The sequence below is a fragment of the Dreissena polymorpha genome, unplaced genomic scaffold (assembly GCF_020536995.1).
Source record: "Dreissena polymorpha isolate Duluth1 unplaced genomic scaffold, UMN_Dpol_1.0 chrUn017, whole genome shotgun sequence".
Classification (NCBI taxonomy): domain Eukaryota; kingdom Metazoa; phylum Mollusca; class Bivalvia; order Myida; family Dreissenidae; genus Dreissena; species Dreissena polymorpha.
Window position 1 is genome coordinate 297,141 of NW_026273331.1, and position 23,560 is coordinate 320,700.

The window sequence follows — 23,560 nt, forward strand, 5'->3', positions numbered from 1 at the left end:
ACCTTTGACCAAGTGACCTGAAAATCTATAGACGTCATCTGCGAGTCATGATCAATGTTCCTATGAAGTTTCATGATCATAGGCGTAAGCATTCTTGAGTTATCATTAGGAAACTATTTTACTATTTCGAGTCACTGTGACCTTGACCCTTCACCTAGTGACCTGAAAATCAATAGGGGTCATCTGCCAATCATGATTAATGTTCCTATGAAGTTTCATGATCATATGCGTAGGCATTCTTGAGTTATCATCCAGAAACCATTTTACTGTTTCGAGTCACTGTGACCTTGACCTTTGACCAAGTGACCTGAAAATCAATAGGCGTCATCTGCGAGTCATGATCAATGTTCCTATGAAGTTTCATGATCCTAGGCGTAAGCATTCTTGAGTTATCATCCGGAAACCATTTTAGTATTTCGAGTCACTTTGACCTTGACCTTTGACATAGTGACCTGAAAATCAATAGGGGTCATCTGCCAGTCCGTGATGATCAATGTACCTATAAAGTTTCATGATCCTAGACCTAAGCATTCTTGAGTTATCATCCAGAAACCATTTTACTATTTCGAGTCACTGTGACCTTGAACCTTGACCTAGTGACCTGAAAATCAATAGGGGTCATCTGCCAGTCATGATCAATGTACCTATGAAGTTTCATGATCCTATCCCTAAGCGTTCTTGAGTTATCATCCGGAAACCATCTGGTGAAAATACCGACCGACCGACAGACATGTGCAAAACAATATACCCCCTCTTCTTCGAAGGGGGGCATAAATATATCATTGATGGTTACTCTCAAACAGATAGACAATTAATGGACAGCAAATGGAAATAAAACATACATGTAAGGCAATGCCAGGAACATGGGAAATGACAATTATAATTAAAAGAAATTGGTCTGAGTGAAAAATCTAAGTACACAACTAGAACTCGGCGAGTTGGATGCAGGCTTTTTCCGCTCCATTTTGGGAATACGCCACACTGGAATTTTGGGAATTTCGCGTCGTGAAAACCCCCATTTTTGGAAAAAAATTATTCGCAAAATTGGCTCAATTGGGAAAAATTATCGCATGTAAATAGTGTTTCTTATATTTCAAAGAAGCCGTTAACTGGTAAATAACGACTATTTTGATAACTAATTATTTAAATTTTACAAAGTATTATGAACATGTGAGATAAGTGCAGGTTTTTTAATCTGAATTTGGGGAAAAGGCCTGGCCTTTTTTTAGGTTAAAAAAATCGTGCGAAGCGCCGGATTTTGAGGAAAATAAGGAAAGTCTTAAATAATCATTAACATATTTTACAGTTTTTAAAACAAATTCAAGGCAACTGATAATTTAATTATGCAACACTTTCTATTTTCTACACCGGATCAGGTTAACTTATATATTTTAAGGTAAACAAAAAATTTTTTTTTTTTTTTTTTTGGAATTGGGAAAAAAAAATTCAATTGGGAAAAAAACAACCAGATTTGCATTGGGAATGGGGCCGAATTTCGGACCCGTGGCATGGGACGGAAAAAGCCTGGGATGTGTCGCCTCATGGAAGCATACCTGTGTAACTTGTGTTCTAGTATATCTGGGATGGGACATTAACTCTTAATGTTGTACAATCAAACTTTAACCCTGGTTTGTCCTATTCAGTAACATATTGAATAAGCACAACATTTTTTAATAAAAGACCAAAATAATTTTCTATGAATATTGTTAATCTAATAACAAACAGATAGATCAAACACAATATTCCCTTCTTTGTGCTATAATTTGTGCATTCTTTTCAATTCTAAACTGCTATCCACACAGGTTTGTGGTGGTTGTAGTACGTTTCTAGTTAACCAACATCTTTTTAACTGTCAAAGTTCACAAATATCAAATCGTTTATTATTAGTAATATTATTAAAAATGTTTAAAGTAAAGCTCAAGACATAGTAGTTATGAACCTGTTTTGGGTCGAGTCGCAGATTTTAAAATCTAAACGCGGACTCTAAGTTCAAGGTCGAAGTCACAGAGGCAAAACTTGTATGCGCTTGGAAAGGTCTTGCCCAGATACACATGTGTACCAAATATGAAAGCAATATCTGAAGGGTCACAGAAGTTATGAGCCTTTTTCAAAAAAGTGTGACGCCCCCGACACCGCCAAAAAAGTAGCACCTATATGACGTTATGAGCTATTTTTTGTAATTGCGGTTGCAGATTTCGAAACCTGAACGTGGACCACAAGTTACAAAATTACATGCGCATTGAAAGGTCAACAGTTGTCCAGATACACATGCGTACCAAATATGAAAGCAATATTTGAAGGGACACAGTAGCCTTTTTTGAATCGCGGTCGCAGATTTCAAACCTAAACGCTGACCTAAGTTCAAGGTCAAGGTCACAGGGGTACAAAATTGTACGCGCATGCAAAGGTGTTGTCCAGATACACATGCATACCAAATATGAAAGCAATATCTGAAGGGACACAGAAGTTATGTGCCTTTTTTCGAAAAGTGTGCCGCCGCCGACACCGCCAAAAAGTAGCACCTATATGTCCCCTGTCCATAGTCAGGCGACACAATGAGGAAACTGTTTAAGGTGAAAATAAAGATTGATAAATTGGGTGTTACAAGACCTTCTAAATGAGATTAAGTCTTGAAGTTGGTCAACTTAATGGTCAAGTTGTTAGATGGAGTGCGTAAATTTTAGTTAAGTAAAGCGAGAAATTGAACCCTGCATTAGTCTGAGCCAAATGTAGGTCAGCGTCAAAAGCAACATGAGGTTAAGTTAGAATGGGTTTGTTGATAGTGTTCAAGGACAACATCCATGCAAGTATGAAAGCTTTGTAGGATACATTATTGATATTATATGGAATGTGTCATTTTGTGTTAACCGTGAAGAGATAGAAGGACGGGTCAATCTATATGTATTCACCCTCATCAGTCAATCCCGGGGCATACACAATATTTTTGGATTGTGTCTTCTCTTAAATATAGTAATATTAGTACCACACACAATTGGATGTCACAATGGAGATCAATGGAAATAACCACTTGTGAGGAGCGCCAAGAAGATCTGGTAAACCTAAGGGCATACTTAAATGTTGACTGTGGAGGACCGATAGCTAAGTATTGCTATGATGTACACTATATCCTAGCTCATATACACAATAACAACCAAATTAAACGCGATAAGAGTTAACAACTTAACAGATATATCAGATAGTCACTAACAATTGTCCTATGTATATATCGCTCCAGATTCATACAAACATTGCTAAGTTTGACTGGAAAATAATAGTTGGACTGCCACAATCATTCTGACAAGCAAAACTTAGAAAGTCACCATGCAATACATGTTATAATAGCATCTGAAACATAACACTGTCTTAAATTGCATTTCACTTAAGGATGTTTCTTATTGATTCTTTATATTTGTTTGACACGGAAGTTTTGCCATACTGCTCCAGATGTATTTTTTGTTGTTCATATAATATACCAAATAGAAATGTAATCAAATAGATTGTGGGTAAATGGCATGTATTAACCCTTTGCATGCTGGGAAATTTGTCGTCTGCTAAAATGTCGTCTGCAGAATTTCTAAAATTAGCATTTTCTTCAATTTTTTTCAAAGAATACTATCAGAATAGCAAACAGTTTGGATCCTGATGAGACGCCACGTTCTGTGGCGTCTCATCTGGATCCAAACTGTTTGCAAAGGCCTTTAAAATTCAGCTCCAGCGCTTTAAGGGTTAACTTACAAAAATAAGGTATATGCCCTGCAATTTTGTTACCATCTAGCACTTAAGCAATATAGCAGAGGAAGATGTAAGCAGTTAACTATAAATAACGCAAGTAGATTGATCATTTTATATATGAAATATATACAATAATTATTATATACAATATATACAATATACGCATGCGCAATTTGCATTCCTGGTTTTACCACGTGACGATGATGATTAATCTACTTGCGTTATTTATTGTTAACTGGTAGTTACCTGAGAGACATACTCAGTAAAATTTTATTACCGAATATACTGAAAATATGAAAACTTAACAACATTTTTCAAGTAATGGAATATACTAGTCGTTATATTTAAATCAATATAAACTAATAATTGTAAAAAAATACGATATTTTAAAACTTTTTTTTTCGTCAATCTGGTTGACTGTCCATTTAATCAAACCTCATGGCATATTCACATTATTCAGGGATTGGTTAACGAAATGGAAGTGACATATACAAGTTGACTTAGTAAAGCCAGTCCAAGGGAGACCACTCAAAATTAAAATATTGTACCAAACTTCTCTGTTTGTCCAGGAATTATAAGTTAAATTGAGATTTCCAATCACTTTATGGAATTTTAGAAGTTCTTAATGTCTATATAAAACTGAAATACATACTGCATACGCTTGGTATTAAATTTATGGAATTAATGAAATATTCATTCACAATAATTTAACCCAGTTCATACAAGTAATAAATAACAGGCTTCTTAGTGACTTGATAATTGCTAAGACCAACTTGCAACTAACAACACTGCAATTAATATTTGTCTAAAATTACAATGTTCAACACAAATTTTCATCACACAGTATCACATATGGATTGTTTCTCAAATGGGTGAGAACTCAAAACGCATGTCCAGTTTTTTTAAACTTCTTTCCTGTGTTACCAAAACATGACAGGCAACACACATTTAACAGCAGACAGTGACTGATCACAATAGCACACATCTAAGAACTTAACCTCAGTTGAGCACGCAATCTGTGATTGGGCTGAATGCCACTGAGGCTGCGGCTGTTATTGAAATCTATTGTAATCTTACCTGACAAGATTTGGCTTGTAATTCTTGACTGGACAGCTATCCCAAGCACTGTTTAACTGAAGTTCTATTTCCACTACACACTAAACAACTATTCCAACCACAGTCATTTCCATCTAGACAAATTGGATGTCAGTACTTGTTTAGCGTCTGGCTAGAGTTCCATTTATGTTGCTCACTAGACAACTATTAAAGGCACAGTCAGTTCCACCTCAACAGGAGGGAGGTTAGTACATGTAAAGTGTCTGACTTGAGTTCCATTGTTATTGCTCACTAGACACCTATTCCAACCACAGTCACTTCCACCTTGACAAATTGGATGTCAGCACATGTCCAGCGTCTGGCTAGGGTTCCATTTCTGCTGCCCACTAGACAACTATTTCAACCCCAGTCACTTCCACCTAGACAACAATGAGGCTAGTACAGTTTCAGTGTCTGGCTCAAGTAACATTCTTGCTATTCACAGAACATGATTCCCTGGCTCAAGTAACATTCTTGCTATTCACAGAACATGATTCCCTGGCTCAAGTAACATTCTTGCTATTCACAGAACATGATTCTTTGGCTGACCAGTGTGTCTTATGTACTTCAACTGTGAACAAACAAACATGAATGAGCTAAATGATCTAACTTGTGTAAATAAAATTATTTGCAAAGAAATCTGTTTTGTTCTAGGAGTACTTAGTAGACCACCTGTTAAGGCATAAAATGTTCTCCTATAAGGTAAGCAGGTTTGGGCAAAAAGTCATACATGAATCTCTTTTAATGCTTATTAATAACTCAAAATCATGAAACACTGTATCACAAAATGTTTTAGGCGAAGCATTTTATTTATGCTTTATAACAAAGTAGAATTGTCCCATGATCAGGTGGTATATGTGGAGGACACAAAGCGCTATAAGCGACATGCTGTCTATCGCCAGAACGTCTTTGGGATACATGGACGCCTTCAACGTGATGACCGCAGAACTGTACCTGCCTGTTGTGTGAAGGCGATCAGTATTAGATATCCAAGTCTTACTGGCAACTATTTGTTCCAGGACGAGGAGTAGGATGGTGAACATAGCATCATAAGTGTATAAACCTCAAGAATTATATGTTTGTTGAATTTTTCAGTCTGTATTCTACACAAAAATCAGAAAAAAAAGTTATTATTAACAGAGCTTTTTAAACCATATTGTTGAAAACTGTTTAACATTTAATTGGATATATGGTTGTTAAAAATTTATTACTTTATTTAATGATGTAATATAATTTATTGAATTATTATGTAAATAATAACAACATAGAGCAAAATAATCCTTTATATACAAATTGAAATCCAAATGTACTGTTTTATTAATCATTATTTATTTATCTTGTTCTTTTGTCAGAACTATAAAATGGGCATTTTTACAGTTATTCTCACATAAAAAGGGCAGTTTAAATATAAACGTGTATATAAACAACGCATATTCCAAATTGTCCAATAGTTTTATCCAGCAACAATATTAATAGTACTTTTTGTTAAAAATACCAATTCAAACCTCTATTAAATTTATACTCATTTATAGCGTTGTGAAATTAAGCGTGGAACTTCATGGGCATGTCATGAATAAGTATACTTAAAGTACAACGTACATGTACTTTCCTGTGCCTGCTGTGAAATAAAAATGTTTTACTCAATGTTCATCTGAAAATATATTTTATGTGTGAAGACCCAAGCAATCCAAGCAAATTCTTATTAATTTTATAGAGGTCTAAATGCTCTTTAACTTTTGAATCATGATGCAGTTTAATGTTATATTTTATGATGTTGGGGTTTTAAATTATGCATATTCTTTTATACATGGCCAGGTGTTGATCTAGCATGTTATTATAATAGTTTGTTCACATAATATTATTGAAATCAAAATTTAGCAACTAGGTTCTCTTGTCTTAATGTTATTATCCATCGCCATAAGCAGAGGGATATAGTTTTGGCATTTTCTGTCCGAAACACTTCAGTGTCTGGAAAGTGTTAATATCTCAGAACTGCTTGGACTGATTTCATGGAAACTTGATACGAGTTTACATATCGTACGAGAATGATGTGCATCAAATGCTGTTGCAATCTATGTGCACATAACCGAGTAATGGCCTTTGTTTTACTTGCAAATAAGCACAATTGTGTGTTTGGAGCAGCATCTTGGAACTGCTGGTGCAGATTTCATTGAAACTTGGCATGTGTGTATATATTGAGGATGGTTCAGGACAAAGCGCTACTCTAACCATTTTAGCAATAACAGAGTTATGGCCATTTTTTCATTGAAACAGCAATTTGTTTGCCCTTTTTGGAAAAGTACTGGTATCAGGTCATTTGGGAAAAATTAGCATGACAAAGCTTAAATTGGGAAAATCTGTGTTGTTAAGTCTTTAGCTTGGGGAATTGGTGTATTTTATTTGTTGCTAAAAACTACTTCAACATTGTTGTCAATATTATATTTTAGCATAGAGTAATAAACAGGGATCATATTTTTGTCGGTTTTGTCGGTCCTAGACCGATTGAGGTCATGAAAGACCGATTGAAAATCCCAAACAGTCGGTCTGATTCTGTTTGCTAAAATTTGCATGTCATGAAATCAATTACACAGTGCACACCCTAATTACATTCTTATCTCGATTAGGTGTGATAAACCATTCGCTGCAGTCTCTAAACCGGTCAGGACCAGAATATTGCACGTCAGCCGACTAGTATCAGAGTATGGCCCCAAGCAGCAAAGATTCGCATGGCTGTGTATTAGTCACGCGTGAATAACCCCGTTTCAATATCAATCGATAATTTCACTGGCTTATACCTAGCACAATCGGTCCGTAAGGTACTCGTCCACGATAAAATCGTTGACAGTTACTTCGGAGATACAAACCTCGATGTTATCCTCGTGGAAATTGTGCATTTCATGCATGATACAGTAAACTGTCATATAAACAAAGAAGAAAATCGGATATTCTGCAACAATTGTGGGCAGACCTTATACACTGAAAGCACGCGCTGTAATTAAACAAAATATGCCGATACATTTTCCACCAGCGTAATAATTTGGCAATAAATAAATAAAAGTCGCGGATCTGATTGACAGAAAAGCCGAAAGTTATTTTTATGGGCGGAACTTCACATAAAATAGTACACAAGAATAATAACATACATTGTATAAATCTTCAGTAAAAATCGTGTTAGTGTATAAATCTTCAGTAAAAATCGTGTTAGAATCGAAATAATTTGTGTTCTTTATTGTTTGTTGTTGAATAACCCATGACCGAAAGTTTAGATGCGTGGTTTCAAATCATTTAATCCCTACGCATCTTAACTATCGGCCGTGGGTTATTCGACTACAAACTATAACGTACATGAATTATTTTGACGAAATTTTATGAACTATTTGGTTTTGTTATTGTCAGTAACAAACCTACGCACACACATTTTTTGGTTCAATGCATGTTTGTAAGCTATTATCGAGTTGACAATGATTTAAAACATCGGTATAGATTTACACAGACTAATAATATTGACAATGATGAAAAACATTCAGATAAAACAGCACACCAAACAACCAATGTCAATGAAATAGCAAATGATAAAACAAAATGAGAAAACTCGTATGTTCCGTTTAAAAATAATGCCAGAGGGAATTTAACTTGTACAATTATTATACCATCTTTATGAATAGCAAAATCAATGGTATATATTTAAACGTAATTTGTCATGATTTCGGATAGAAATTTTTGGACACTTTTTCCCCATTTAAATCCGGACCGATTGATGTTGCGGGAAAATATGATCCCTGGTAATAAACTTAATGTTGCATTTTATAGCGAGATCGAAGAGCAAGCCGCAGGCTTGCTCGAGGCGATCTATACGGTAGTGATGCAACAATATACAGGTATATCGGTATATATCGCAATATTTCGGAAATACGCTTCAAAATTTAAATGCTAATGCGACAATAAAAAATTATAGCGTCAAATAAAAAGTGCTTTATCCTTTGTCTCAATAAAAAGCGTGCGAAAATTATACAGACACGTAGAACGTCGCATGGAAAGTATGGGTGTATTTTGTGTTGTATAAAAACGGGCACATCACGTCAGGTGAATTACGCGTGTTCAGTGGAAAAAAAATGCCCCGGTTGGACGTTATTTCATCACATCTTTAAATAGTAACAATTGCCAAAATGTATTTGATACTTAAGAAAAGTTGCGAATGTTTGTGTTTCTTGTAATTCTTGAGCACATTTACTGCTATAGTAAATATTTACCAAAATTTGCTTTAAAACTGGAATATACTGGATTATCGGGTAATTGGCAAGTTATAATTTTGGTACATTAGTTAGCAATATATTGCGATATATTGCAATACGGGTGTTTCAACTGACAATATATTGCAATACGGTTTTTGGCGTATTGTTGCAGCACTACTATACGGTCAGATGTGTATTTGACTGTGTAGGTTGTTGTTGTGAAAAGTTTGGTATCTGCGCGGGCAATATCCGAACCGGAAACCGGAACTTGAAATTTCCAAGTAAATAACCGGCGTCTCCTGACTGATCATAATTATAAAATAGATAAAAATGATCAAATTTACGGCTTTGAAATATTATAAAATTATTCTCTGTATTTATTGTGACTATATTCCCAATAACGCATCAGCATTCTTTGTGTAAAACATTTGTCTTCATTCCGGGAGTTCCCTGTTCGATGACGTCATCACCAAATGTATCCAAGTAACGAATGACGTCACTGTTTTGTGTGTACATAGCAAGTGTCAACATTGACGGCTACTCGTACTTAAAATAGATAAAAATGATCAAATTTACGGCTTTGAAATATTCTAAAATTATTCTCTGTATTTATTGTGACTATATTTCGAATAACGCATCAGCATTCTTCGTGTAAAACATTTGTCTTCATTCCGGGAGTTCCCCGTTCGATGACGTCATCACCAAATGTATCCAAGTAACGAATGACGTCACTGTTTTGTGTGTACATAGCAAGTGTCAACATTGACGGCTACTCGTATTTTTATTGAAAATGAGGACAAAACAAGTAACTGCTATTATTTAATTGGACGATTGCCATTGAGGAACAAACACACCATTGGTAGGCATGTACTCAGATACCAAACTTTTCAAAACAACAACCTGCACAGTCAAATACTCGATTTCATAATCATACTAAAATATTGAAGTTATTTAGTTACAAGGACTGTTCTGTTGCTCTTATTCGCAGTTGGTATTCAAACCATATATAGTTCTCACAGATTTGTGCCAAATAAGGTGATTTTATCTCAACTACACAGTCGGCAAATTAGCACCATTTTACAAACAGAAACTTTTGTGGGCTTTTCAAACATTACATCATGTGAGCTTTTGAACTGAAAATATACTGTTCTATATTATATTATTTCAATTAAACGTAATTCTTTGTAAAATTTTCCTAAGCAAGGTAAGCATGCTATTAAACAGCATTGCAGTTTTTCAAAAGGTCAGATATCTTAATTGGTAGAGCAACCCAGGCCATGCAGTATCATTAGATGACTCATTGGTGGTTTTGGGTTGGAATCCCGATCTGACCTTCGTAGGCAAACTTGTGGTTGCAAGGCTGGCAACTGATAGTGTGACAATCTGCTTTGGGTGGGGTTTTGGGCTAACAGTTCAGTTCATCAGGTCACATGAAACCCTTTATGGCCCGTTTGTTGTTTAATTGCTGATTAACGTAATAGTTAAAAGTTCATTTCCTTATTTGTTATACCAGTCTTCACGAACTCCACGTTTTTCGGCTAGGAAGTGCCTTAAATAATTTAATTCAAATGTTATCTTTATTAAAGTTTTTTGTTAGTTTCTTCTATTTAACATTAATCGATCTTGCTTTGAGGCTTTGCCTTATTTCATATTAAAAAAAAATAAATAAATAAAAAAAATTGAAACCTTCAGTTGGGATTTTTTTCGACAGCAATTGGATATTTTTTAGTTTTTTCCCTAAAAAATGTAATGTATTTTAGTTAACCTTGCATTGTCAAAACTTCTTGTGTAAAGCTCAAGGTTTGATTCCACTTAATCATGTTTATCCCTCTGTGGTCGAAGAAGTGCTTATTTATAAACAGTTCCTTTCCTCATATGGTTTAAATTCTATTTAGCAATCGCAACCAATCCTTTGTGATTATTTTCACTTTCCTTTATGTGTCTACAAAATTTTGGTGGGCTTCATGGGGGATTACGATGAAAGATAAACTTTTTAGTGTGTTTATTTTGTACTGTGCTTTTGTAGAAATCTTACTGCAGTGAAATAAGGTCACTTCTAACAGCCTTGCTGTTAGGCTAGCTCTTTAGTGACGTGGTTAAAGTGTCGGACTACCACTCTGGAGGTCGTGGGTTCAATTCATGGCCTGAGCTCAGTATTTTCACAATAATGGCGACGAGGCAAAAAAGTACTGTGAATGCGGGAGTCGGTCTGAGCTGTTTAATGGCTTCTGGGAGGGCCATGCGGATGCAAGACAAGCTGTAGCGGGCGTGTCTTGGCCTTGAAACATTAAAAGGGGGAGGAGTGTTGTGAAATAAGGTCACTTCCAACAGCCCTGCTGTTGGGCTAGCTCTTTAGCGACGTGGTTAAAGTGTCGGACTACCACTCTGGAGGGTTCAATTCCCGGCCTGAGCTCAGTTTTTTCACAATAATAATCAAGTGTTTCTACTTAATAATACAACTCAAGTCCTTTAGACTGGATATCAAACTGGTGACCTATCAGTCACTAGGTGGACACTGTCTAGAACCAGTCACTTGTGTCTTTAGGGGCAATCGGAAGAATGCTCAAAGACTGGATATCAAACTGGTGACCTATCAGTCACTAGGTGAACACTGTCTGGAACCAGTCCCTTGTGTCTTTAGGGGCAATCTGAAGAATGCTCAAAGACTGGATATCAAACTGGTGACCTATCAGTCACTAGGTGGACACTGTCTAGAACCAGTCCCTTGTGTCTTTAGGGGCAATGTGAAGAATGCTCAAAGACTGGATATCACACTAGTGACCTTTCAGTCACTAGGTGGACACTGTCTAGAACCAGTGCCTTGTGTCTTTAGGGGCAATCTGTAGAATGCTCAAATACTGGATATCACACTTGTGACCTGTCAGTCACTAGGTGGACACTGTCTAGAACCAGTGCCTTGTGTCTTTAGAGGCAATCTGAAGAATGTTCAAAGATTGGATATCACACTTGTGACCTGTCAGTCACTAGGTGGACAATGTCTAGAACCAGTGCCTTGTGTCTTTAGAGGCAATCTGAAGAATGCTCAAAGACTGGATATCACACTGGTGACCTTTCAGTCACTAGGTGGACACTGTCTAGAACCAGTGCCTTGTGTCTTTTGGGGCAATCTGAAGAATGCTCAAAGACTGGATATCAAACTTGTGACCTCTCAGTCACTAGGTGGACACTTTACATTTCATGTCTGGGTAAGACTGATTGCCAAATTGTGATTATTGTGTTGTGGTTGCTGCTGCTGCTTATGCTGAAACTGCAATTTTATTCATATCCTGCTGCTCTCTTTCTTGCATGCATGCTAATCTTTTTTTAATAAGAGAGACAACCAGACTTGTTAACATTGAATGAAAAACGTTAAGTACTATTATAGTGTCTAATTATTTATTGTGCAAGTATTTTTAAAACTGTCCTTACTCCAAAAATGCACCAATATAGTTTTGCAGACAATCTTCATGTTCAATTATTAAAAACTACAATATTGGTTTGCTATCAATTTCAATACTCAATGAGTGGCGATTGAATTTGGGACCACCTGATTGTTAGGTAGACACCAAGTTATATAGGCCATAACAACCACTTTTGGGTAAGAAAGTATGTACTTGTTTAGCTGTTGAATAATATATATTTGCAGTCAGTTACCTTATATTTTGACCATTAAATATTTGAAGTTTAATATCTGTAGTAGTTTTATAGAAAATGTAAACTTAAAGATGAACATTTATAAGTAAAGAAATATGACGATTTCAATATATTATGTTTAGGTGTATTTTATCTACAATTGAAACGAGGTTGACATATAAGCTACCTACAAACAAATCAACACAATGTCTCCATCATAACTAAAGCTACTGAATAAAACGTTATATGTATTTTTAGCAAAAGAGACCTTAACCTTAGCCCAACTGGCCCTCATGCAATTCCCATGCTAGGTCTATATGTCAGTTAGAGATATGAGTTGGTGCAAGCAAACATTAAACTGTATTTTCTCAGAACTAACAATTAACGAACCATAATTTGGCTAAATTGCAGGACAAAAAATGGGCATTGGCTTGCAACCTCTCATGATGATCCCCAAAACATGTGTCCAGTTTTAATTGATTATATGTAACAGTTACCGAGTTACTAACTATTTGTTGCATGCAAACCTTAACCTACATTTTTAGTACAAAAAGAGGCATAAGTCTGCTTAATTGCAGGTGTGAGCTTTATAAATTTGACAGTGAACTCACACATAAGACAATTACCACATTTATCAGTTTCAGTCAAATAGCTGTGCTAAAAACAGTGATAGTGGGATGGTTGACCTTTTTTTACCTTAACCAGAACATTACACAGACGCCTTGGCATTCGCTGACATTTGGGTGAGTAGTACAACTCTTAACGACTATTTGGGGAAGATACATTAAACAAAAGAAGCTAACTTTCTGTACCTTCTATAGATATTGTTCTTCGGGATGTCATCGGCTCAGTATAGACCTCAAGAGCTTAATTGTTGCATTCTTATGTCATATGTCGTATACGCGCATTCCATGCCTTGGTGCTTGTCAATGTTGGCAATGTGTGTTCTGCTGTTTCTCTGTTAGGATGTGTAGGGGTCTTGTGTGCAGGGACAGGCTGCTGTCCGAAGGTGACATAGCCTGGTATACTTGACAACTCTTGAGGCGCCTACTTTCATCCAGAAAAGTAGATTTCACCTGTTAATTACCAGAAAAACATCACAGATTAACTATTGTGTTTACAACATCCATCTGGGAAAATGATAAATACCAGTATTTTACCTTTTTTTTTTTAATTGTAGCACGGTGATCAAAATTAAAAGTAATGTTAAATACAAAGTACCATTCCATGACAAAACACAGCCCAGAAATAAAAACAACAAGCATACTGAACTAAACACGCCCAGTAAACCAACTTATGAACCCCAATAGGGATACGCTTGAAATCATAAGTTGTACTTCCGGGGATACATACATTGACAGGAAAACTGTCAGAATGGAGCCAAAAAAGGTGAGTTGTTTTAATTGTTCACATAAATGCTCTTCTTGGAGAACTTTTATGCTATTCTACAGCACACACATTATTTATGGTAAAATTTACTTAATATAGATTTTACTTTTGAATCCATCCCGAAATTGCTCTCTTATTGCTGGCCTATATAGACTTAGCATTTGGCACTTTCATCGAAATTCTAACTCTTACCTGTCTGGCATTGTATTCATTTTGTATTATTTCATCATTTTACATAGCCAGAGACATAAGAATCTTCTCCTTGTGGCAAATCGCTTAGGAACAGCTAAGATTCATGAAAACTTAATAGGGATACATCTGTTGTATTGGGATACATAAGTTGTATCCGTAGTCATCATATCTCTCGATCTTGTGAATTACTTCGGATGGTCAAGTTATAATATTGCTGTGCAGCTAGAAATGAGGGCTAATAGATCTAATCATATATTCTGACACTATCAGTGATGATGACACCATCATTATTACTGTTGAAATGATGATTTGATGGTTTGACATGTCATTCATAATGAATGTACAGTACAAAAAGTCAATTACTAGTATTAATGTTTTTAGTGTATAACATGTTACATGTTCGGTTTCAGAGCTTTCTACATCAACACGAAGAGACATACAGTATCCTGCTCCAAAAGTGTTACAAGTAAAGGACGGAGAAATAAGAGCTTCAAGCACATATCATTGTAGAGAAAACAAATTCATATAATGTGTTGCTCTAAGGTTACTGCTGTGTTTATCCTTTATTCGGCATGTGTAAACACTAACTAACATATCCTAAGCTAGTGGGCCATATTCATGAATCTGCAGAGCAATGATCCTTTCGTGGATCCATACACAGAAATTGTTTCTATGTCGTTCTGGTCATTTTCTGCTAAAGCAGGTTACTAGAGCAAAAATTGCCTTATGAACACAGGCTTTTTCAGTTTAGGGATATGGGGGCCATCATGGCCCTTTTTGTGTGTGTTCAACTTCAAACTGATTGTGCATGAAGTATCACTATCACTGATAGTATCAGAATATATGACAAGACATAATAGCTGTCATTTCCAGCTGCACTGCAATATAACTGCACCTCCCAAAGTAATCCACACGAAAGAAAGATATGATGACTACGAATACAACTGAACTTTTATATACCTATTAGATTTATGTATATTGGGTCCTTTCAAAAATGATTTGCGACAAAGAACAGGGGTGTGATTGAGGCAAAGTCAGAGGGGAGGAAAATTCTGTTGACTGATTTTGACTCAGGAATGGCGCACATAACGCAATGACAAACATAAAAACAGACATTAAAATAAACAACTTTTTGAACTTCATAACACAATTTCTTTATTAAAACCTGTTAAACTTTACATTTAACATACTGAGGATGCAAAGTAAACAGTTAAGTAAGTATTTATTGTGATCAATAGCAGCAGTTTTTCAATGTATTGAATTACAGTTAAGAGACTAAATATACTTGAGTGTTCTGGTGTAATGTATTAACTGAGTTAAATTAATATATTTAATTTGTTTACCTTTCAATATCTTGCATTTCACATCTTCACTCAGTTCAAAGCTATTTCAGTTAACTGAACAGTGTGACAAACATAATACGGGCAAAAGCCCGCGAAGCGGGCGTTGACCGTTCATACATATGGGAATTTAGACATAAAATTACATAAAAATACCACATATGGATACGTCTCAAAAAAATTTGCCACGCGACATATATTTTCGCGATGCTATTTATGAACTTGAACAAATAAAAAACACTTTGACATATGCAAAATCACATGTAAATGCATACCTCAGAAAAAGTTATATCAATGACATCATAATTGTGTAGCGAATTGCACTAAATATTCTCGCATTATTTGTTTTTCTTCGCAACCGTTCCAGAATTAGGTCATTACTCAATTATCTCCCCTGAATGCTCTTCTTCAGTGGGTATAAGCCGAAGACTGGTTCACTACATATAGTAACAGTCTTCACCGAACACAATTTAGGGGAACATAACCCGTCTTTAATATATTGCCGAATCTCCGATTTCTGTCGAATTTATTTGCTTTGATCTTTTCGATATCTTATTGTTATTATTATCCTGACAAATCACAAACGCTTGTTAAAAAATTATTTGTTTTAAACACACTATAGTTGGCATCTCTATTCTTCAAGTATTCTCGCGGTATTTCAATAACGACACCCTACTGTTTATGTATCAGAATTTGTGACGCATTTTCCATTCGCTCTCAGAAAGAAGTTTTACGTTTGATCATGAGCAATATTCTGGTAAGTTGTCGTTGTTACCCACCAGAAACACATTTATTCACAAATTTGTAAGATATTCAGATCTAACTTTTTAGTCTTTTAGCTTTAATTTTTAAAGTATTTTCACCTCGTCTGCTCGCACTTTACCGATATCCCAAAAGGTAACATATATAACTATAAATAGTTTAGGCCTAAAACCACACAATCCGATACAGTTGGAATTTTCGTACCACAATCTTACGTAAAAAATCTTCCAGATTCGAAATCAACAAAAAACAAGACATTTATAAATTGTCTGCATTATTGATCAAATTTTAAGATATTTGTTGGTTTTCCGTTTTTAGAAGCTGTTCTGTCAAGGCAAGAGCTGGGCATTATACAAGAAATTATATCCAGCAAAACTGACAGTTTTGGATTACAGAAATCAACAAAGGAGGGATTCCCGAACTATCAAAATTTCCAAGCTATACACACAGTTATTATCTGTGGTGATCTTTATTGGTTCTGTTTGTTTACTTGGATGGAGCATGTGTGAACTTTTATAGAACTTTGAAAAGTCTATATATGTCTATCTATAAACAAAAATCAGCTATGGTATAATAAGATCAGATGTGCAAACAATGTCAAAGGGTTGTTAAATTAACAATTTGAAGGCACTTATGCTGAAAAAATATGAAAAGTTTCCATGCAAATTTTGTCTGTATATCGACAAGTGTCTGCCGATTATTGTCTAACTAGTAATACAAAACTTACCACAAGTATGTAAAAGCACTAAGTACCAGTGATCATTTTTAGTAAGATAGTGTAATTCTAAACAGTAGCAAATAGCTTGTTTAGTAAATGCATAATGCAATTAATATAATTTCCGTTCTATTGTGTAATTAATAAATTGGTTGTTACTTGCTAATCCATGATAAATGTTTTATGGCTAGTGCAAAACCAGCAATGTTAATTTTGTAAAAGGTAATACAATAACACCACTTTGTAATTTCATATACGTAAATATTCTTGAAATGTAGGTTGATGAGTTTTACTTATTTTGTAACTATTATTTTATGTGCAAATAAATGATGTGAAGTGTTTTGTATATCCACACAATACCACATATCTTTTTATATATGTACTGTATTATGTTTTATTTGAATGTTTAAATAAAAAAAAAATGGATGATATAACATGATGCATTCTAATATTTGCGTACAAATTGTAACTGTAGAGCTAAGTGTATGCAGTTTAGACTGTGATTTTAGAATTGCAACAAAATGGCTAGTTTTTTAGTGGCGACACAATTTAAACTATTCAACAATAGTTTGCGAAAGAAAATTAGAAACCTGCAAGATACCTGTATTTATTAAATATTTTAATTGCCAAACAAGTATGTTGTTATGCTGTAACACATAATTATACAAAACAAATGAAACAAACTGGTTCCTGGGTAGGACCAGTACTTAGTGTCTATATGACGTACCATGACGTCGAAAGTCTACACTAGGTAGAACGAGAAATGTACTTCGACATACAGTTTTCACCGACCCTTGAGTGTTAGCCAATCAGAAGACACCTTACATCTGTTGCTTTTAGAGATATTTGACATTGAACATAAGTATTATTATTATTTATACCAAATTATGCGACTATCGACCGCTTACTCATAGATATTGTGCGTATTTATTAAACATAATTATTATTATAATTTATACCAAATTATGCGACTATCGACCGCTAACTCATAGATATTGTGCGTATTTATTGACCTGGCGTGGCGGAATTAACCTCTGACTTATGCAAGTTATGGTTATCACAAAATACGACCAACGGAGAGGTTATAATACATTATTTATCCCGTTAATGCTTGTTAACTGTTTGGTTACCGTTGGGAATTTCCTACACAGTAATGCACTGGACGGTCGTGATACTCCCCCCCGCATGATCAATAAATACTCACAATATGCTGAATAATTTTAATTTAAAAAGGTAACAATTGAATCTTCTTCAAATTTGTATATAATCTATTTCAATGCATTAAATACTTGAAACTGCTATGTGTTGTTTTTTTTTGCCATTCTGATATTTTTATTCATTTTGTCCTCAATTAAAAAAGAGATTTTAAACATTTATTATGAATAAATCTGAAGGAAAAGCGGCTCAAGAGACTAGTGTTTTGATTGGCTGTTCAAAAAATGTGTACGTCGAAGTACAAACATGTATGTCGAAGTACAAATTGTACTTTGACGTACAAATATATACTTCGAAGTCTATTTTATATTTATGTCGACGTACAATTATTGTACTTTGACGTACATTTCTCTTTTTAACTTGTAGGTCTTCTTGACTTTCAATCCAAATGGTACGCCATAGTATGTCTTTAGGGTTATCTAAAGAATGCTCCCACTTAAGAGATCAATACAGAGACCTCCCAGTGACTAAGCCAGTTAGCAGACACCCCATCCACTATACCACAGATACGGAACCAGCTATAAATTCCTGTGGCTAGAAAACAAAAAAATATAAGATGCTAGATCTTTAAGCTTGGAACATGTAACTTGTTTTAAGATTGATTTTTTTTGTATGCATTACTTAATTATTGCAACAATTATAATATTTTGAACACAATCATGTCAATATATTTATAAAAAATACATAGTTATCAAAAAAACTTAAAAAGCTTTTGCCCGTAAATTAGGTAGCACCTATAATCATATTAAAGCAGAATATGCATATGAATCTGATTATACACAGACCCACAGACATATAAAAATCAAATCATGTTTGTCTATTTCCATGTTCGAACGATACTCTTCTTAATTGTTTTACTTCGCGAGTAGACTAAACTCCAATTTGCAAACACTGGTTTCCGTGACACAAATTCAGTGGGCTCATTTCTTAACAAAATATGTGTTGCTTGTATCTAAAACGTAGTCTTTTTTTTTACAAACACATTTCATTATTCCTATCAGACTAGGTGATGTCAGTCCTTTATTCGATTGCCATTTGTTATTTCAATAATCTTAATTTTCTCTTTACAACGGCGCCATTTGCAAACAAATCACAGAGCGCATTTTAAGAACACGATTTTAATTGGAAGATTGGGAAACGACAGCCAATTATATGGCTCGTTTTAAAAATGCTTAGGCAGAATCTACCAGTGTAAAATGCGGAGATATTTCACGGGCCGCGGATATTTCGGGCCGCTTATGAAATACGTCCGCGGAATCGGTGGTAGCCCCTCTCCCCCACATTTTTGAAAACGAATTTACGCAAATCTCAGAAGTGACATCCGGGCCAACCCGATCCGCGGAAATCCGCGGAAAAATCACACCCCTGAAGAAGAAGATTCTGATGTCGCTTGCTAAGAAGATTCTGATGTCGCTTGCTATGTAAAACATTGAAATATGACAAAATTGATACAATGTCATACTGTAATGATCAGCACAAGGAAATTGATTACAGGGCGGATTCAAAAGAATAACCTATATTAAGGACAAATTAACCGTAAATCATGCGTGTACAGTCGAATAGCATTGAGCTTTTTGGGAGAAAAGGTCACCAAGTGGAGCATATATGAACAATCAAAACAACTCACCTCTTTTGGATCCATTTTGACACTTTTCCTGTCAATTTATGTATCCCCAGCAGAACAACTTATGATTTCAAGTGTATCCCTATTAGGGATATAAAAGTTGGTTTACCGGGCATGCTTAAGGTGTTCCAAGATCAGTTTTATATGAGCCTGCAGGAGAAATGGGTTCCGACGGGAGCTGACAAAGCGTCCCAGATGGGGCATGGTTGGTCTTTCATAACAGTCCAAGCTGAATAGCCAGCTGTATTAGCTGTATGGCTAATCAGGATTCACACTAAATATATAACGTAATTATTAACAAGGACCAGGCAATAATCCATGGAATAAAATTAATAAATCCCACATCATGTGTTAACTTTATGTAAACATTACTCAAGTAAACATTACTCAAGTAAACATTACTCAAGTAAAAATTACTCAAGTAAACATTACTCAAGTAAACATTACTCAAGTAAACATTACTCAAGTAAACATTACTCAAAAGATCAATCATATATATATATTCCTCTTATGATTACTAAATACATTTAATATAAATTTACTAGAAAGTATTCATGAATAAAACATTTCTAATATGACATGATGTATGTAGAAATGAGTCTAAAATTGGCATTAGCACCATGCACTGTTTAGCGAGTACTTCTTGGTCGAAATATAGGGTTTTTCTTTAACCCATTTATGCCCAGTGGACTCTCCCATCCTTCTAAATTGAATCAATTTATTTACAAAATTAGGGGTGTCAAGTATATTTATTTCTTTATTTAGAATATTTCATAAAGAAATTCATTTAAGCAAACAGCGCAGACCCAGATGAGACGCCGCATTATGCGGCGTCTCATCTGGGTCTATGCTGTTTGCAATGTCCTTTTTTCAGGACGCTAGGCATGAATGGGTTAATAACTTTCTTAATAACACAATATCGTACGAAAAATTAACTGATACATCCTGAGTTTGTAAAGTAAAAGCGAATGTAAACAAAAGATTTTTTAAGTACCCTTAGTATGTACAAGGGTGGTACATGGGGTCATTAATTTACCTCTGTACAGTAGTATTTACCGGACATTCATATAAATTGAGTAATTGGAAACAATTAAGAGTTAAAATGAAACTTTTCTTAATGTAAAATTAAAATGACATAAATAGATCAATTTGATGGTGCAATATGCCATCTTCTGCATGTGTAAATATAGTTATCCCCACGCTTTTTGAAAAGTGTGGGGATATTGTGGTTATCTCCGGCGTCTGTCTGTCCGTCCGTCCTGGCCACTATCTCCTACACTATAAGCACTAGAACCTTGAAACATACATACATGGTAGCTATGAGCATATGTGCGACCCTGCACTATTTGGAATTTTGATCTGACCCCTGGGTCAAAAGTTATGGGGGTTGGGGTGGGGCCGGGTCAGAGATTTTCACTCATTTTTTATGTAAGTTTACATTAACTTCTTTATTTCTACGCCGATTTACTTCAAATTTATACTGAACATGTCTTATGACAATACAGTCAATCTCAACTATGCATGGCCCCATTACCAACCCTGGGGCGCCTCGCCCACATAGACCACACCCACCCAAAATTGCCTTTTACTATAACTTCTTCATTTCTTCACCGATTTACTTCAAATTAATACTAAACATCTCTTATGACAATACAGTCAATCTCAACTATGTATGGTTCCATTACCAACCCTGAAGCGCCCCCGCCCACATAGACCACGCCCACCGAAAATTGCCTTTTACTATAACTTCTTTATTTCTACACGGACTTACTTCAAATTGATACTGAACATCTTTTATGACAATACGGTCAATCTCAATTATGCATGGCCCCATTACCAACCCTGGGGCGCCCCCGCCCACATAGACCACGCCCACCCAAATTTGCCTTGTACTATAAATTCTTCATTTCTACATAGACTTACTTCAAATTGATACTGAACATATCTTATGACAATACGGTCAATCTCAACAATGCATGGCCCCATTATCAACCCTGGGGCGCCCCCTGGGTCAGCCATGCGGCGTGGGGATACGCGTCGGCCTCTGCCGCGCCATTTCTAGTTATAATTTGTTTCCAATATCAGTGCAAACAAAGATGTATTAATAAACATGTTAATAGATCTTTGGTCAAACAATACTATCTGTTTTCAAGGGAGAAAATCCAATCTGAATCATGTTAAATGAGGTTTTTTTTCTTTTTCTTTGAAATGTTTACACGTACTAGAAAAACTTGGCAAGCAATTCGGATATCAGTCTGTATACAACAAAAAGTGACGAGTTTTAATGTACAAAAGCAATAATTTAAATACTGAATGTTTGTTTTCAACATCAGTTTCTGGTCGAATAAAAGGTTGTTAGTAAAATAATTGAGATCTGCTCTATTGAAGTAAACCAACGAAAATCACAATCACACAGGTAAGGTTTCTTTTTTTTAGGGAATATTTTTGTGCATGTCAGTGCTACTTATATTCCTACACAGAGGTCACACTTCATTGCAACAAAATGTGTAAACAATTCAATTTTTAACAATAATATGTGCCTTTTAACGAATTGCTGCAGTCAACTTCAAGGAAAACAAGACTATTGCCAAGCAATATATGTCCATTACCGGCTCCACCATTTTCAGAATTTATTTATTTTTGTTGCCATAGCAACCAGAATTTTTTACCTAGGAACTAAATGAAATGACATGCATAATGTTCATATTGCCATCTATCCATGTTTCAAGTTTCGTGAAAATATATGAAGAACTTTTAAAGTTATCGCAGGATCCAGAAAAGTGTGACGGACTGACAGACACACAGACAGACACACAGAGTGCAAACCATAAGTCCCGTCCGGTGAAACTGGTAGGGGACAATAAACTATTACAATTTGCTGAAAGTGTGTGTTTTTCCACATTAGGCTATGTAAAAGACCTTCTGAAAGTAAAATAGTCAATTTCCCCTCTTAACCGGAATCCTCTCTTAACCGGAATGTCCAGGCAGTGTCTGGTTTTGAGGGCTTCCACTGTACATTAAAAGAGAATACTGAAACAAATGTTATAAGAATAAAACATACCATGTATATGTTCTTATATGCAGAGAAAACTTAACATGGTATAAGCCAATAACAAGATTTGTATGCAAATGATTTGTATCAGCAACTACACACACACATAAAATGCTACACTGTTCTAATACTCAACAAAACATTGAAATATGAATCACTAATTACAATAAACAATACATACATGTACACACTATTGTACTCTGAACACCAGGATGTTGTTGCCCCCCCACTGTCCCACAATGATGGTTGATGTGGTGCTGCTGTAGCACACTGACTCTGGGTACCACACTCCATCCCTCTCCCTTGTAGACAGAGTGGCCAGCTTTCTCCTTCCCTCATAGTCCACCTGTACTATAGTGTGGGACCTCCATCCACAGACCAGCACATGGCCTGCAGGGGTCACATGTAGACCATATGGGCGCTCTAGTGCTGGGTCTGTGAATGTAGCCAGGACTGTCCCATCTCTGGCCAGGGTGAGGAGCTTGTGATGGAAGGGGCTGGAAATGTACAGCTTGTCCCCGGTTGGACTGACAGCACACTTCCATACTGCAAAACAGAGTAACATCAAGATATTAAATC

The 23,560-nt window shown here is 35.5% G+C and overlaps 1 protein-coding gene across 4 annotated transcripts in view; it reads right to left on the bottom strand.

Moving 5' to 3' along the window:
• LOC127863578 (uncharacterized) overlaps nt 1–23,560 on the bottom strand; it is a 139,022-nt gene that overhangs the window by 106,323 nt on the left and 9,139 nt on the right. For 2 of the 4 annotated variants that reach the window (XM_052403138.1, XM_052403137.1), the window contains exons 1-3: nt 20,039–20,201; nt 13,505–13,768; nt 4,810–5,398 (exon numbers count right to left, since the gene is read on the bottom strand). Coding sequence is in view for 2 of the 4 variants with exons in the window: in XM_052403139.1 (XP_052259099.1) it covers nt 23,172–23,527 (356 nt within the window). In the remaining 2 variants the exon portion in view is untranslated. Of the gene's footprint in view, nt 1–4,809; nt 5,399–13,504; nt 13,769–20,038; nt 20,204–23,162; nt 23,528–23,560 lie in introns of those variants that run through there. The other 2 variants (XM_052403139.1, XM_052403140.1) reach the window with 2 other exon arrangements.